Genomic DNA, 18,333 nt, shown 5'->3' on the forward strand with positions numbered 1-18,333 from the left:
TTTAGAATATCAATTAAAGTTGAAACTTATGCTTTGAAACATGCTATGGTACTTGTGCGCTTGTTGATAAATTGGTTTTGCTTGAATATTGCCATGACTTGATAAGAGAGGATATGTTGTTAGTGAGTTTGTTATAATCTCACACTTCAAATAATATATTAAATCTGGTTGAAGTTTTGTATCAGAGAAGAAAAGGAAGTTTTGAAGAGAAGAAAAATCAAGAAATCAAGTTTAAAATCTTATATTGTATTTGGTATCATGATTTGAAAAATATTTGTGAAGTCAAGTAACCTTGGAAAATTTTTTGTAGCTTGTCATCATTTCTATGGAATGGATGTCTTGCAAAATTGTTTATGAATTACGTACCTAAACTAGTAGGCATGACACGATTTTGAAAAGCTCGCAAGTGATATGCTTGAAACAAGAGTTTTTCCTAATAGTTTTATGTTTGGATAAAAAACTAGATCTAATGATTTCATATGTCCTTGAAATTTTTACATTGCGTAAAGGGCATCTTAAGCTTTATAATAAGTTTTATTGTTGATATATCCACCCTTGATGTTTTAGACTCAAAGATAAGCCCACATTAAGGAATGAAGCTTTATCAAAATATAAAGGAAGTATAAGTTCTTAAGTGTAATTTAGGTGGGCATTTAAGCGTAATATTTCCCTCATCCTAAATTGTGGAGAAAGTGGTTATATTCAGGTATGAAAACCACTTATAGAATGGGAGTCATACATGAGACGCATGAAACCATATTAGAAATATTTTTGTAAAATCTCCACAATGGAAAACTCTCTAAGTTCTCCTCTCTTCTTCTCTCCCTGTGGTGTATTTGCTGTGAACCAGAAATTGAGTTCATATAACCCCATTCCTGCATAAAGGCATTGTCTACTGCAATTTAAGGTACACTTTCGGACTTCTTTGATCTACACTTATATCAAGGTGATCAAACATATGTATCATGAGACACACAATTATAAAGCTAAGGAAAGAAAACTGGAATAAGTGAAGTAAGTAAATTGAGCCATTGTTTTTCATAACAAATTACATTTATTGGGACAAAGAAAATTCTATTTAGGATTTTTCTAATATGGTAGACTGAACAAGCTTTTAAAAGAGCTAAGGGTCACATAAATATTAGTTGTGTAGAATTAATGGTGAATTTTCAAAGTAGACCTATACATTCTAGAATTAGTTTTGTGATCTAAGTATCCGACATTTATGAGTAAACTGCATCAATTGGGCTAATCTAAGTTCTATTTCATATTTTTATTCCTAAAGTATGCATCTCAAGATTTCAAACAAGTCCAAGATCTCATTATTTCAATCTCTATAACTCTATATATGAATTTTGCAAGATAGGACATTGAAATATGGCTCCAGTTAGTAGTTATAAAGATTTATTAAACTATATCAATAGGGAAAGCTAATGTCATGTTTAATAATTTTCTCTCATAAAGAATGTCCTAATATTTCCTCAAAGTAAGAGATCACGTCAATTGGAGCTTTATAACATGAGATATGAATTTCAAAATGAAAATAATGAATAAGACTAGTAGGGGCTGTAACCTTCCCCAATATCCATCAGGTACAAGAGAAGATTAATTAAATCACCACATAATAAATGAACACTTTATTTGAAAAGCTTAGGCCCAATACTCGTTTGCAAAATCATCATAATCATAATACATTCAAGCAATGCACAGTAGAAATAACCCATATGCATTCATAACACTAATTGCATGCATCAAAAATCACAAAATCAGGTTGGATAATAGGCCATGAGTTGCGGCGTGTAACACATGCACTATGGTAGGTGGCACAGAGCCACATGCCTGACCTTCTCTATGTCATGCACCGTGGCATGAGACATATATGCCATGGCACATAAGTTTGAATTTGCTTCTATCATTTAACAGCACAAATGACAAACTTTTAGCATGCGCCGTTTTCACATATGACGTTCAATCGGAGTGATTCAAGCGCTCACACAAAGCTTATCTCATAAGCTAGCTAATGAGATAGTTTTGGACATGATCTAAGGGTCCGATCAAAATTTAAACACCCAGGTACAAAAAATCATTTTTTTCTAAAAATTTCAGGCATCTAAGGACTCAAATCAGTCCCTTAATTTTATTAGACCATTCTAGGCCTTGAACCAAGTTTGAAAAGACATATTATACCTAATTGACCATAATATACAACATATATACACATATATTAAAATTTGGCATTTCAACAGCCAATTTTCACAAAACATAAATTTGCACAATTTGTTACTATTTGGCCTACTTGGCTTTTTCACTGCAAATTCACATATATTCACGTTTACCATATGGTCATCACTAAATCTTAGCCCATGCCATTCATTTCACCACATATTGTCACACATAGTCTAAGATTTATCAAAATCTATAACATTCACCACAATCTCTACAATTTTTCTATTTCACTACTCAAAACATGCATGCAACCTCTATGGCAACTTATATGCACAAGATTCACACTAAATTAGTTTATTACACAAACTCAGAGCTTCCACATGACCACAGTACCACTATACCAATTCAGACCCTTTTCTCTTGCCTTGATCATTGCTCTGTCCTATAAACATGTAACCACAAGAGTGAGATAACAATCTTAGTAACGGAATAACTCATTACTATTGACTATCACATGTAACTGTATGAAAGTAAATTATAATATATCATTTAACATATCATAAGCAAATGTTTCATTTCAAATCACCACAACATATGTCAATTCACTCTTTTTTCACTTATTTTTCACTTTTTCACATATAGCATGATCATTTTCGACCAAACCTTCAAATCACCTTGACTTGAAACCATAGGCTCGCCTTAGACTAGTATACACTCTTATTGGCCCTGAGCTTACCTTAATGGTAGAATCATTTAGCCAAAGGTATTTTATCTCACTTATGAACTATGGTTTCTCCCAATGCACACAATGAGGTGTTGTTAACTCTAACATCATATCACACAAATACTAAGGGTCTAAATAGCCAACACCGCACCTCAATAGACATTAAGGAGATAATCTCCAACACCACACCTCAAAAGGCACTAAAGAGACACAATTCTCCAACACTGTACCTCGTTGGGTACTAAGGATAATATGTCATATGGTTTTATCATCACACTCTATACTGGTGAACTCCCACCCCTATAATCATGCTCTTCGAATCAATCATAGGTTCCGCACTCATACCTATCTCTACACCACATAGCACATATATATATATACACATATGTAAAGTATACAATTACCTATTTTCACTTATTTATTTGATCAAAGGCCATTTCCATACAACATTCACATAATGCCATAAAATGCTCTTAGATTAAAAACAATATCATGTACTAGATAGCACACTCACACGCAATTACAATAAATAGACAAACAGAGAAAGTTATTTGGTTACCTCAACCCTTTTGTCACTAGAAAGGTTACTCGTGGATTTCAACTACCACTATAGTTCGTCACAAGCATCCTTTCTCAACTCACACGTGTGTTATGCCAATCTACACCCAATTGGAACAATTTAGTCAATTGGCTCAATTGACCAAAAATACTTGATTATTACTTATGGCTATAGTTAGCTGTCTATTCTTTTTTACTTATCAAATCTAGGTTCATTACTACTAAATTGCTACTTTATATCACTTCAAATGATCTCAACTTGGCTAAACACGATTTTCACCTCAAAATCTCATTGAATTAAGGCCAAATTTAGCCTACGGGTTCAAAGCTCTATTGTTAAGTTCTAAGCCAGTCATAAAGCTCTAATTTAACTCCTGAAAAGCCTTTTATTACTATTGAGTAAGAATTAAACCCCTTAAATTTCATCAATTCAATTTCTCTATAATTCATATTTAGAAAAATTTGGATAAAATGAAAGGTAAGAGTTATAAGTAGCTTACTTGATAAGTTATTAATCAGAAGTGCCTTCTAATGCTCAAAAAGGCTTGGCCTATTACACTTCAGCTTCCTCTCCTCTCCTTCTCGTGTGTTTCTGATTTTCCTCTTTTGAAATCACCCTAATTTCACAACTTAAAAGGGTCATTTTCTAATTCATGAGCTGTGGCACATAAAATACTAGCCATAGTGCTAGGCACAGTGAGAAGAATTCTCACTGCGCGCACTTGCTTCGACCTAAAATGCGATCCTTCCATCCGTATCTATTCATTTATCATCCCAAAGACACAAAGCATCAACTAATCATCCAAATCTCTAATCATTTACTAATTACCACTTTATCCTTGATTAACAACTAATTACAGAATTAGAAAATCAGGATGTTATAGAGGCAAAATAGAAAAGTTCATTTAAACAAATAAACTGTAATGAGTAAAATAGTCAAAGTTTAATTTATAATTTTTCTTATATAAAGGATTGTTATATCCATGGTTTGCAAAACAAGACCAAACTGGCCAGTCAAACTAGTGAATAGATCATGTGTCTGGTTTTCAGTACCTTGATTATATTTTTAAAAGAAAACAAGAATAAATTAAATTTGATATTTTTAGAATAAGTTATGAATTTTTAAAGTTAATCTAAATTTCTAAAAATATCAAGTTAAAGTAAAATTAGATTGAATTTGAATTTTAAAGTATTTTTTGTCTCTATGGAACTTAAGATAGCTTGCATTGCCAAATAATGGTTTCTAAAGTAGATTGTTGCACTTATCCACCCAATGTCGATAGAGGGTGATGTGGAAGGTAAAAGCCATAGGTGATTAGAGCTTCTTTGCTTTTGAAGGGGTGAGCAGACAACTTGTAACTTGCCGAATCTGTCTGTACCTGTTACAAATGGCTGGGTTAAAATCTGCCCATAAAAGAGAAAAAATGGGTGGGCTATAATTATGGGCTACCCTGTATTTAATGCAAAGGGGCAGGACAAGCTATAGGTTACTCTTTGGCTTGCCTGTCCTTGCCTGTTTAGGTGTCTGCACTTTTACAAAAGATGTAAGGCCAATTATGACGAATAAGACCTTAACATCAAACGCGATAATTAACGCGACCTCAAAAGGTCGTTCCATCAGTACCTTGCTATTATTGTAAGATATCCTCTCAGGGGGTCTGGATTAGTCTGAGACGAGCAATGAACTCAAATACTCTAGGATATCGAATGGTTTATATAAAAAAACAAAAACAAAAATGAAGTGTGTGTGGGGTGGACACGCTGCGTTTGAGCCTTTTAGAGTTTTATTCCCAAACCAAAAAAATAAAAATTCAAAAAAGTTGAAAACCCTCGGTCCCTGATCCCTCGCTTCTTCAGTCTTTAATTCTTGGTCGTGAAACCTGTTGCCCCTGTTCGCTTCTTGGCTCTCTGTCGCCCCAGGCGCTACCTCGCTCTGTCTCTTATCTCAGTCTCAGTCTCTCTGTTCGCTCGCTGTCGCTGCCTCGCTGGCCGCTGGCCGCTGGCCGCTGGTGCACTCTGTCTCCCATCTCATTCTCGGTCTCTCTTCGCACGGCGCAAGCTCGGCGCTAGCTCAGACAGGCTCACGGTGCTCGCTCGGTCAGACCAAGTCCCACAGCATAGAGTCACAGACCCAGTCCCTTTCGATCTCGTCTCTCAACTCTCCTAGCGTCGCCCTTGTTTCTCCTTTTTCCTGCTCGACTCGTGCGCTTCTTCCTGCCAAGGCCAGGTAAGTTAACTATTTACTTTGTAGCGATGACTCTCTGCCTCTGCTCTGCACTTTGGTGACTGTAGTCTGTATGAGTATGATTGTAATTATTTTTGAATCTGATTACCTCATTACTCCACACACACGCACACACCTTTATCTTTACTGCTGTTGAGTTATGTGAACAAAATTAAGCAGATTCATTAATTATGTGAACAAAATTAAGTAGATTCATTTATTATAAGATAATTTGAAACATACTACTTTGATTCAAGACTTGTACTGCTGTTGGCTGATCTTAATCAATCTTCTAATCTTAATATGCTTAAATTTAAGACTTGTGCTTTGATTTAATTAATTAGTGGAGCATTGACTACTGGGATGATACTGCTGCATTTGGCCATTTGTGGATGAACTTGGAAGAATTATAAGTGTGGAATGTTTTTTTTTTTTTTTTAGGGATAAAAGGGGGCTGTTGGTCCAACATAGGGCCGGTCATTTGGATGGGTTGAATTTATTCGGGCATAGCTCAATTCAGGCCGTACTTATTCGGATTAGGTTTAAAGTATCATGCCCTCTTAAAAAAGCCTATATAGTTAAGTCTGACTTTATTTATTGGTTGGGTTTGAGCTGGCCTGTTGGACTTGGCTAAAATTACCAACTTTATATACATAGAGTTAGAAATTCAAGTGGTTGGGCTTATTCGAGCCAGGCTTAAAGTATTCTATCCTCTTTAAAAGGTCATATATCCAAGTGCACTCCTAAATTTTTTTTTTTTGGTGGGTTCGGGCTAGCCTGTAAAGCTTGGCCTGAATTACTGACTTTAGTTCAAAACCGGCTGGTTAGCTTGCCCAAACTTGTTTGTGGCCCCTTGCCTGTTTTGGACAAAACAGGATGGGCCATAGGCAGCTCTATGGGCCAGCTCATCCTGCATGTTGCACAGTCCTGAAAATAAGCACGCAAATGGTGCCTTAGTCTTCACTGCTTCTGACCCTTGACTCTCACATGCATACTCGTTGAACCTTGTCTTGCTATGTGTTGTATCACTGTCCAGCCTTTTCCTCTTTCTCCGCCACCTCATCTCTTGCCACCACTCGAATAGCTGTCCGCTGTGAGTTTGCCACTGTGATTTGTTGCTCGTGGTGCTTATTCTCTGTCACAGCCACGTGTTATACGCCCCTTCCTTTTCACCTCACAGACAAACACCAGCAGCATCTCCTTTCTTTCCTTGTCTTCGCTTAATCGCAGGTTTGCTTCCTTTTTTCTCCTTTCTCTTCATTTTCTATAGAGGGTTTTGACGGTTACAGCTTTAGGGTTTATTAGGAGATTTGTTACCAATTATTATGTTTTAGGTAATTTCTTTTGATTTTCTTTTTGTCGTCGCTGTTATTTTCTGCTATCATTGATGTTGAATCATGGATTGCCTTTGTAGTCTTTACCTTTGTAATACTTTGCCTTTTGTTACTGATGCTTTTGAGTCATGGGTACCTATTGTCTCTGTTCAATTATCATCATGGGTTGTTCATTTCTGCTGCTTTGCTATTATACTTCGTTTGAGTCCTCACTTGCTTCTCTTTTCCATTCTGATTTTGATGCATCTGCCTTTCTAGGTTAATGAATTGTTGTCCCTTTTATGCTAAGTACCGGTATCTAGCCCAAAAGAGTATAATAATAACAAAACTAAATTTAATCTCTCCAAGTACGAGTCTTTGTTGTTATCACTGCAAAATTCCATGTGTTACCGTGAAGAATTCATCTATGTTATCTTATGCCAGCAAAATCTGAGTTCTGTAATTATGTTTAGCATGCTTATCTGCGTTTGTCATCATCTCAATCATGTACTTTGGAATTAATAGAAATTTAATTGAACTATTAGAGTCAAATATAGCATTAGGATTGTAAGAAACTTTAGACCAAAATTCGTACTGTATTACCTGAGTGGTGAGCAATCCTATATCATGTCCTCTCTTTCCTGGTGGAGTTGAACAATGAGGAACCAGAAGTGAGGAAAATGTAGCTCTAATTTTCTTCATCTGGGTCTGGCAGTGCATGTTAGAAATTTAGCTTGGAATTCATGGGTTCTGGCTTCAAAAGCGTCACTTTTTATTAGAATTGTCTTATGGAAAGAAAAAGAATGAGTAGTAATTCCTGTTGATATGTTTTTATTGTTTAAAATTTCTCCATTTTCCTTTAGTTTTTTAGATTTGAAACTTTAGAATTATGACTTTTATTTTAACACCTTACAAGTTATGCCTGTGAATGGTGTCAGAGAAATGAAAGCGCATACTGCTTTTAAGATTGGAGCTTATACTAGGATGGACTAGTGCCTTTATTTTCATTATTTCTAGTGTTCTTGTTTGCTTGCTTCATTTTCCTTTATTTGTCTAGATTCGGGAATTGAGAGAGATGATTTCCATTCTAATTTTTATGAAATAATGCAATGCATGGAATTTTGATAGTTTATTGTTTGCAAGAATCAGGTTTAATGTTTTGCTCCTAAAAATGAAAAACAGGATAATGTTAAATGAATATGTTGGTTTGAGAGGCTTGAAGCCTATATAAGGCTTTCAAGGCCTAAGCCTATAAGCCTATTCATTTAAAAACCTTTGGGAGGCTCAAACCAATTTTGATAGTTTATTGTTTGCCAGAATCAGGTTTAATGTTTTGCTCCTAAAAATGAAAAATAGAATAAGTTTGACGAATATGCTGGTTTTAAGAGGCTTAAAGCCTATATAAGGCTTTTAAGGCCTAAGCCTATAAGCCTATTCATCTAAAAACCTTTGGTAGACTCAAACCAAAAAAAGTTTTTTTTTTTTTTTTAATGCTGTGAGTCAGGCTTAGGCTAGAGGCTTACCTTGTAAGCTCAGGCCTATTTGGCCAAAGTCTATCCTGATCAATTTCCATCCCTAGTCTTGATCTAGGATTTCCTAATCTTTTAATTTTGAAATTGATAGGATCCAAGATAGGTAGTGAAAAATAAAGAAGATAAATCTCTATTAACGTATGAAATCAAAATAAAATTCATAGTATTAATAAGAGAACATAGAACTGATAGAAGAAAATAGAAGAAATAAATCTATCAAGATGATATAGGACAAGAATCTCATTTTATATTTTTTTCAATAGCCACGCTTGGGAGAACCTTTAAACTTCAAAGGGCCAAAAGTCTCAAAAGCTTGTTTTATTCATGATATGCCTACTTTTGAGTTGGTAAGCATATTTATAATGCTAAATATAATTTAAAATAATGAATAAAGTATAGATAACTAAATAATTAAATGAAATTAATAAAATCTCCTAGAATCTATATCTATATAAACAACAAACAAACAACAACAAGCCTTTATCCCACTAGAATCTATATCTATATAAAATACTAAATAAAATCTAAAGAACTAAATATTTGAATAAAATCTAAATAACTAGGTAAAACCTAAATGAATGGATATCTAAATAGAATCTCTCCTAAAATCTCTAAAAAATAATTCAAAATTCAAAATAACAATAATTAAATAAAATTCAATTCAACGGACTCTTATAAGAAATAGTATGAATTCTTTGTTTTAGTCTACCATCATCAATCTGCCTCTCAAGGAAGGTTTACATGATTTTTGTAAAATAAAAAGGGATCTTATAATTAACTCATTAAAATGGTGAGGAGTATATCTCGTTAAATTCCCATATGTCTTTTTCCCCTTTTCGTCTTCCCAAAAGAATAATCTTGATAAATATTTCTTAAGCTTGGTCACAAGCTAATATGATTGATTTCTTCTTTTAGGGGTTATAGAGTCTTTATCTTATACTTACTGGAAATCTAGGAAGGAAGAGTCCAAGAGGGAACTTCTGTGTAGGGTGCAATGACAACTCGAATAGCACCTGGTGTCGGAGCAAACTTGCTGGGTCAACACTCTGCAGAGAGGAATCAAGATGCTACCGCTTATGTTGGCAATCTCGATCCCCAGGTTCTTGTATCGCCTTCCTCTTTTTGCTTCTTTGATGCTTTGGTTCTTATGTCATATAGCTCCTATTTACCTAATCTTGTTATGTCGCTCTCTTGTGGTTGTGGATGTTGCTCCCCCCCAAATTAAGGAGGCTGAGTTGAGGTCTTAGCAATTTTAGACTTTTATTTTGAGATACTGTGAAGCGAACAATTTTTTGGTTATTTTGAAGCTGATGAAGGTGGCTAGAAACTGATTCGTCACTTCAATTGAAATTATCTTGTCAGAAATTAACATTAACTTTTGATTAAGGACGGGCATGAAAGGAATGGCTAGGGTTTGTAGCAATGATGTAGTAAGAGGACAAGGATTGATTTCTGGTTGTATGAATTCTGGAATTTACAATGAGTTCTGGGTAATCCTAAGAGAGATGCCTTTTTTAATAGAAGACTCTCAATTTTAGAAATGAATTTTCAGGCAAGACTCATGCACTAATTTTTGAAATCGTACACTGATGTTCTACACTTGTTCTATTAGGGAAGAACCTTTACATACGAGGAGCTTTTACCTGCTCATATGTCTTGACAACTGTGAAGTCATTGTGAATGACCTAATGCTTATATACCTTCTAGCAGTCCAGCTGCATGTCTTTGACCTCATCCAGCTAAAACAATTTTTGTGACTTATTTTTCTTTTTCTCCCTTTTGTTTTCTTGAAGTTTATATTATGTCTAGCCGCATTAAGTCAATAACTAACTGAATTTCTTCAACACTAATTATCAGGTAACTGAGGAGTTATTATGGGAGCTATTTGTTCAGGCAGGTCCAGTTGGTATGTCTGGTTTTCCTTTGTATTATTCAATCATTTTATTTAAATGTTGATATTCCTTACCATTTTGTTATGAAACTAGCATATTATAATTGTAGACAAACTTTTAGAAGTACCATCATTCTGTTTGTGCTGTTTTGTGTGGTCCATTTTTTATTGCTTCTAATATGATATATGCTTTCCTTTAATTAATACCCTCTTCAGTTTTTAGGCTATTTTAGTTATTTATGTACTGCTAAAAGATAGGTCTGCTATTCACTTCTCTTGTCCTTCATGAAGTGAAGGATGTTATTTTGCTTACTCCTAGTTTGGAAGTTTATTTCACTGAGACCTTAAATTAGATTCTAATCTTCTGCACTCTAGCTTGTGTTCCAATAATAAAGATTTCTTGCATTATGAATGTGCTTCATTATATTGTTTTCTTTTTAAACTTTTGTTGATCCTTTGTGATTCAATCTGTATTTTTCCTCCTTTACTTTATTTCAGTTAATGTCTATGTTCCCAAAGACAGAGTGACTAACCAACATCAAGGTTATGGTTTTGTTGAATTCCGGAGTGAAGAAGATGCTGACTATGTGAGTGTTCAAGTTCTATAGTCTTGTCTTTGCTTGTTTGTTGTGCAAGTTGCATCCACTCATGCCACTCGCTGCTCACTAATGTTTGGATATTTGTCATTGTTGTTACCTTTCATTATTACAGGCCATCAAGGTGCTTAATATGATTAAGCTTTATGGAAAACCAATACGTGTAAATAAGGTATGAAGCTTATTCTGTGATTTCATGTTTCCTTCTATCTTCCCTTGTGTGCTCTGTGCTATATTTGCATCAGTTAGTATCATTAATCGAATTGCTTTTCCTATGTTTTTGTATTCTGTATTTGAATTGTATATATTTGGGACTTTAAGAAAATTTGGTTATGAATGAAAGTATCTGGTTTAAGAGAAGGTATTGAGACATGTCTGTCATTGTACTGAAAAATAGAGTTCAAATTACAAAAAAAGTTTGGATACAGATGGGTCCTATGAGCCTGATGCCTAAATACATAATCTGCATTGTAGAAATACATTGCACCTTTCGCAGTAATAGTTACATTCTGAACTCAATTTTGGGACAGACTGGTATGATAAACCCGCCTAGTATGCCAAAAATGTATTCTATTTGTCAGAATATAGGAAATAAATTCTAGACCGGACATATTTCAGATTAGAAGTAAGCATATGTGTGATACAGATTGAACACATTCTGGACACTTTAGACAATCTATTTTATTGCAATCATTTTTTTTTTCATTTAATTCAGTTATCTATGTAATAAATACAATTGTATAATTTTGTAATTCTATTGCCTGTAGCTGCTCTCTGATGTTTGCGCTTTTATTTATGTTACTGCGTTTTGTCATTCAAAGTTTCAAATGGTGAACAAGAATGTGGTTAAGCATTAATCATAATTTGTATAGTGGATATTCTCACTTTGGATCTGTTTATAGATCTGAAGTACTTTTATGGTTCTTTGAATTCATCTGTGTGCCATTCCATAATCATCAATCTTATGATTATGATTTTCTTGTCCCCAAAATAGTAATCACTTTTATATACACATGTTTCTTTGTTTTGAAAGCTTTGTCATACATGCATGTAGTTGATACAGCCTTTTTTGGTGTTTGTGTAACTTTAGTTGTGTTACTGAGTGCCTGTACATGAGTCATGTTGTATTTGCATCTCATTTTGACATCCTTCTTGTGTAAAAGTTTGATTCAGCTTTCTCTCTTTGTTTTGTTTTGTTTTTTTGTTTTTTTTTTTGGTTTTAGGCTTCCCAAGATAAAAAGAGCTTGGATGTGGGAGCAAACCTTTTTATTGGAAACCTTGATCCTGTAAGTCACATATTTTGCAGTTGTTGAACGAGTCCTGACATGTTGAACTTTGATATCTAACCTTTCAGTGGGTCCTTTTATTTCAGGATGTGGATGAGAAACTCTTGTATGACACATTCAGTGCCTTTGGAGTGATTGTTACAAATCCCAAGGTTATGCTCTTTAAATCTTTCATTGCTTTTTATTGCACCTTGCTTATATCATTTTAAAAAGTATATCCAACAGCTAGCATTTACTTTCCGTACTTCTTCCTTTTCTTTTCTATAGTTCTTCATTGTAGCATTAATGTTTGTTTATATAAAAAGAATTGTAGTGTTGGGTTTGCTAAATAACCATTTATTCACTTTCTTTTCTGAGAACTGCCTTGTTTATCTTTTTGTGTCCTTTAAATATGCTACCTCATGACGTTTGGATACTTATGGGATACAAAATATGTAATGTTGTGTGCGATATGAAGTATTGTATTGCTTTTGATACGAGTCTCAGACGTGCTGGACATGATTGAAGCATCATTTTTAAAGTATTAATGCCTTACAGAGCTGTCCCAAGGTATCCTCATATAGATCAATTGATTGCTTGAACACTTAAAGGCTTTTTGGAATGAAATGGAATAGAAAATAATAAATGAAGAATTGCAACTTCTGTGGATAAAAAATATCTTTTGTGCTTGTGAACAAAAATAATTAAAAAATAGCTTTTGTTTGGTAATAATAATAAATAATAGATGTTTCATATTTTGTGCAATAAATATTCCTTTCACCGTGCTCTTAGAAAATGGGGCATTAGTGTTGAATGAGATTTAGGTAAAAGCTTTATCAAACCGGCATGGTTTGTCATCTGCTAGAGTTTCACTGATCATTCTTTGGAAATTTTCAACGTTTTTTTGTAGTTAACATGAACATGTGTAAATTTTGCTATGATTTCAAATTTTGAATTTAACTTGGTACATTATTTATATCATTTGGTTATACCCTCCATCATTAGAGAGCGAGTTTTCTAGAAATGAGCATATATTGTGACGATGCTTATAATTCATTTTGAAGATCATGAGAGATCCTGAAACTGGAAATTCCCGTGGATTTGGCTTCATTAGCTATGATTCATTTGAGGCATCGGATTCAGCCATTGAGGTACGCAATTGTTGATTGATTGATGATATTTCTATATACGTCTCTGGTTTGTGAATCATAAACTTCTATTCCTGCTTAAATAAAATAGTATACAGTTTCAGGTTTGTTTTACTGTGGCTGGCAACAGTCCACCATTTACTTCATATGCTGCTTGTAATTCGTTTTGGTATTTTTGGCATTGCATCTCAAGTTACAAAATGTTGAACACACTGTTGACTATGAAATATTGGATGGGAAAACTTGTACACTTTGCCTTGGATATTTTAGGTAAGGTTCTTCAGTCAAAATTTGACATTTGGACATTTTGAAAACACATTCTAAAAATTGCAGTTGCATACCTTATGTTTGCAGTCTGCCAAATTTGTTGGTAAAAAATACCTTCCCCCCTGCAGGCCCAGGGGGGTAGTGGAGTCTTTGCTGAATACTACTATCCTTCTTCATTGGCTTGGTTTCTCACAGGGAGCCTACCAAATCTGGTTCACGCTTCCATTCCCTCATGGCCTTCACTCTCAAACCTAGATCCCTAATCCTCATCTCCCCCTTTCTCTTCATTTTGAGCATGTTTGAATAAGCCTTTACATAATCCTAAGTTTCAAGACCCAAAGCTAGTTTGCTTTATTTTTTCTTGTTTGGATAAATTATGTTAACTCTAACCCAAGTTATCTCATAAGCTTCTAGCTTTTTCAGCTGGGTTGCGTTGTATTATGCCTGTTGTTCTTGTTTTAGCCTTGGCCCTTTGTGCGTGCCAATATGGCTCCTTCCAAGCTTCCTTCGTGCTTATTATTTTTACTATTTTTAATTTATATATCTATATAAATAAAATTGAATTTATCAAATTTTTATTATTGAATAGACCTAATCATATATCATATACAATTTATAAACTTTATATTCCCTCCATTAAAAAATGTAAGGTATTTTTAACCGAGTCTCACCCTTCAATAAAGTAGTTACCTACATTCAAAATAACCCTATCTTTCCATATTTACCCTCATTAAACACCTTACAATAAATATAACGTAATTATTAATAGGGGCAGTTTAAAAAAAAAGGCAATAATTACACCTTGAAATACTAAAAATGCTTTACATTTTTAAACATCCAACTTTTCAAAAAATGTTTTACATTTTTGCACGGAGGGAGTAATATTTATTTGTAATTTTAAATTTTAATATTTTTTACTTTTAAAAGAGATTGAATTATATTTGCACATACATGTGAGTGTATATATCATATAATTCATGTCATTTTCAATCATTATACATCCAAACATGCTTTTGAATTATATCATCCCAACAAGTTTTAATTTGTCAACTTGGCTTTTTTGAAAAGAGTATCAAAATATAAATCATATTACAGTAACCATTTTTTACCCCAACTTCAGTTTATGAAAACTTAAGTTGTACAAGTTCTAATCCAAGCACACACTACAACCACACCATCCTCTGCCCTCCTCGCCTTCAATCACACAAGTTAATCATATAATTCTTGTTTATTTTGTAAAGCATGTTGAATTCCACAATTCCTGTAGCACATGAAGCCAGAATTTATTATTAAAATTTGAAATCGTCTCTTTTCCTTGCAAATGATCTTAGACCTGCTTTGAAGGATATACAAGGATATGTTATTGCTGCTATTATATTATATTATAATGTCTGAAACAACAAACAAAATATGAGTGCTGCAACCCCCTACTCGACTTTGAGGGATAGGGTAGGGAGAGTGGATTTTTAGAAAACATTTTAATGGCAATCTAACACCATTAGTGGTGTGTTAATAATTAAGATAAGGTGTTAAGCAAAAGTCCATATGCCAAATTTTGATCAGGGAACCATAGTCATTAGTGTGTAAGTTTTCTCCTATTGGGTGCATACCTACATTACTGATATTATGATTGATTTTTCTACCTTAGGCAATGAATGGGCAATATCTTTGCAATCGTCAAATAACAGTATCTTATGCTTACAAGAAAGACACCAAAGGGGAGAGGCATGGCACTCCAGCAGGTGGGTCATTTTCCTGCATAGATCTATTTCTTTTGTTGAATTATCTGCTTATAGCTTTTGTGATGCAGAAAGAGTTTTGGCTGCCAGCAACCCAACTGCCCAGAAGAGCAGGCCTCACACTTTGTTTGCCAGCGGACCTCCAACACTTCCCAATGTTCCTCAGGCTAATGGTGCCATTGCTGCACCTGTGCCTCCTCGTCCCTATGCTAATGGTGTCGCTCCCCCTGTTATTCCCACCCTTCGACCTCCACCTTCGCAAGCTTCACCATTTCCACCTATGCCAGTAGCCCCTCAACCACCATGGCATCAACAACAACCAGGTCAGACAATGCCACCACCTGGGATGCCTTCTCCTGTCCAGCAGTTCAGGCCACCTCACTCGAATATGCCACCCCCTCCACCTCCGCAAGCAGTGCCTGCTCCCCCAAGGCCTCTTCCACCACCAGCTGCAATGACAGGCCAACAACCTGTTTGGCGGCCACCACCACCCCCTCCACCTCAGCAACAGGGTCTGCGGCCCCCTCCATTTCCTCAATCCTCCATGCCACCACCACCACCTCCAAATTGAAGAGATCCCATCCCCCGTTTGATTTGTTAAGTGTAGGATGTTCCTTGACTACTACGGGAAAGATCTTGTACTCAACAGAAGAGTTTGATTTTTGGTTTATTCCATATAATATCCATATTCTATTTCCATGTAGTATTTCTCATGCATGGGTCTCAACCTCCGTAGTTTGCCGCTGAAATCTCCGACAGTGATAACTAGTTGGATTCTTGCTTTATGTAAAAAAACTTCTAGCGAAATCAACTGTCACATGTTAAGTTAAACTGCGAATGATTTTTTTTTTTTTTTTTCAAAGAAAGGTATGTCAATGCTGATAGAAGACGATTTAAGTAATCATTTACAATAGAGTATAAAATGTATTGAATTGGACCAGCAGATCCAGTTTGAAATTGAGGGGAAACTGGGATGGGATCAACAACTGGGGTCAAATTGGAGGAAACTAATTGATCTAGGAGTTGAGAGCTGATTTAAAACTGATAGAATTGGTTATGAACTAGTTGAGCTAGTAAAAATTGGTGAATTGGTTCCGTATTACTGGTGAGATTAGAACATCCTGTGTTGTTTAAGAACTGTTTTATTATGGGAAGGGGATATTTTTAGTTTTTATCTTCCTTTACCATTTTGGGGTGAAATTTTCTGGTTCAGGCATGTGGCGATAAACATTGAAGGATGGCCCATCCTCTTTCTGGGCTGATTCAATTGTGCGAGATATACGTAAGGAAGTATCATGTCTAACAGCTAAATATATAACGAGACTTGAGAAAGGATTTTATCTCTGATATGATTTTGTGACCCTTGCACTATGCATAGCTTGGTAGTGTAGCAATTCTTGTACATCGCAATCATCAAATAGGGAAGTTCTGCGATAAATGTTACTATATAGATGTATGTACAAATGATAAATTCTTGCGTGGATCTGGTACACTAAATTATCCATGTTTCATCTAATAAAATTGTTTTAATTCAATCTAATAAAATCTGACATGTCATTGTTTTTAGGATAGAATACTTATTTAATTTCTTTTCTCTCTTTACTATCTCTTGTTATTGAATGGAGCATGAATGGTATGATGCACCAAGTCCAAGTAAGAATTTCTCATATGGAGTTACCCTTTAAGCACTAGGCACGGCACTTTCTTTTTCTTACTACCATTATGAAAACATGCAACCCACTATTCACAACTGCCATTTTATAAATTGTATTTAAAATAAATATTTTAGGGGAAAGTTATAGATAAGTTCTGGGTAAGAAAATTAATTACATGTTCCTAGAAGACTTATGAAAAAACATGCTCGATGAGTTATGAATTTTCAAATAAGAGAACTTGTATTAAAAAAAAAAAAATTCTTAGTTACAACCCTAAACCACAAAATCCCCCGGGGGGGGCGTTGGTTAGAAATTTATATTTTGCAGTTTTTACGAAGTTTTCTACGCGACTGATAAGGGATTAACTGGAATAATCAATTTTGTTGCCTAAGGACTCACCAGTAATTTTCACATATTTAGGGCCAAAGAATTTTTAACTTGGCTTTATTGAATTAATTGGGCTTTACAGAAAACCATTGGGCATGCCCAAATATAAATACGAAAATAGGCCTAATAACTTGCCATGCATGTGTATTAGAAAATAGTTGTGTCTGGCAGAAAGGCTAGCCTTTTACAATATGATAAATTAATGTTTAAATACACATTTAAAGAGATGTCAATATTTAGTGGCTGATTGTATTTTAAAAATAATTGCCCCTAATAAGAGGATATTCATTGGTAGAGCCACATTAGACTAAGGGCGTACAAATCAGACTCCTCATTTTCATAAAAATCACAAGATAAATAAATTTTGCGAATTTGCATCTTTTATTCTTGATATGTTTCATTCTCTGGATTAAATAAAAAATATTTGAGCTCCAAAACTAATTAATATGTAATATTTTGATAATTAATATAAGATATTAATAGTATATTTACGTAAAAACTATATCAACCTGCTGGATATAATTTTTTTTTAAATGGTGATCAATGTAATAAATGTTAGTTCTACTGTAACTGTTTTTTAAAAAATTACTTTTTAGTAGATTATCCTGCACCCGCTGACTCTAGGTTCTAGCTTTGCTACTAAGGGTATAGTATAACACACATTTTCAATCATTTTCATCGGTGGTTGTAAATTTTGGATGAGTAACTTCCATTTTTAATCATTTTCATTAATTATTGTAAATTTTGCATGACTTACTCCCACACACTCTCATTTTCATTACTTGTTATAAATTTTGGATGAGTAATTAACTTCCATTTTCAATCATTTTCATTAACTGTTATAAATTTTGGATAAATTATTGTTAAT

At 34.4% G+C, this 18,333-nt stretch overlaps 1 protein-coding gene across 2 annotated transcripts; it reads left to right on the top strand.

The window, feature by feature from the left end:
* Positions 1–5,311: 5,311 nt before the first annotated feature.
* LOC129311287 (uncharacterized) lies at positions 5,312–16,126 on the top strand. Of its 2 annotated transcripts, none has more exons than XM_054953500.1 (10): positions 5,312–5,675; positions 9,473–9,616; positions 10,375–10,423; positions 10,907–10,995; positions 11,120–11,176; positions 12,228–12,290; positions 12,377–12,442; positions 13,334–13,420; positions 15,333–15,426; positions 15,495–16,126. In XM_054953500.1, the coding sequence occupies exons 2-10, from the start codon at positions 9,512–9,514 to the stop codon at positions 15,992–15,994; spliced, it is 1,110 nt and encodes a 369-aa protein (XP_054809475.1). In that variant the 5' UTR covers positions 5,312–5,675; positions 9,473–9,511; the 3' UTR covers positions 15,995–16,126. The 2 variants fall into 2 exon arrangements, with proteins under 2 accessions (XP_054809475.1, XP_054809474.1); XM_054953499.1 differs by having other exon boundaries at positions 5,313–5,675; positions 9,433–9,616.
* Positions 16,127–18,333: the final 2,207 nt, after the last annotated feature.

The sequence above is a fragment of the Prosopis cineraria genome, unplaced genomic scaffold (assembly GCF_029017545.1).
Source record: "Prosopis cineraria cultivar Desert tree isolate PC_DT_omini unplaced genomic scaffold, ASM2901754v1 PC5, whole genome shotgun sequence".
NCBI lineage: Eukaryota > Viridiplantae > Streptophyta > Magnoliopsida > Fabales > Fabaceae > Prosopis > Prosopis cineraria.

Bases quoted from the DNA above. Each gene is read 5' to 3' on its own strand.
- LOC129311287 (XM_054953500.1), top strand. From the start codon at position 9,512: ATGACAACTCGAATAGCACCTGGTGTCGGAGCAAACTTGCTGGGTCAA. The intron at 9,617-10,374 runs GTTCTTGTATCG...ACTAATTATCAG, and splicing joins TTGGCAATCTCGATCCCCAG to GTAACTGAGGAGTTATTATG. The intron at 12,443-13,333 runs GTTATGCTCTTT...TTCATTTTGAAG, and splicing joins TGATTGTTACAAATCCCAAG to ATCATGAGAGATCCTGAAAC.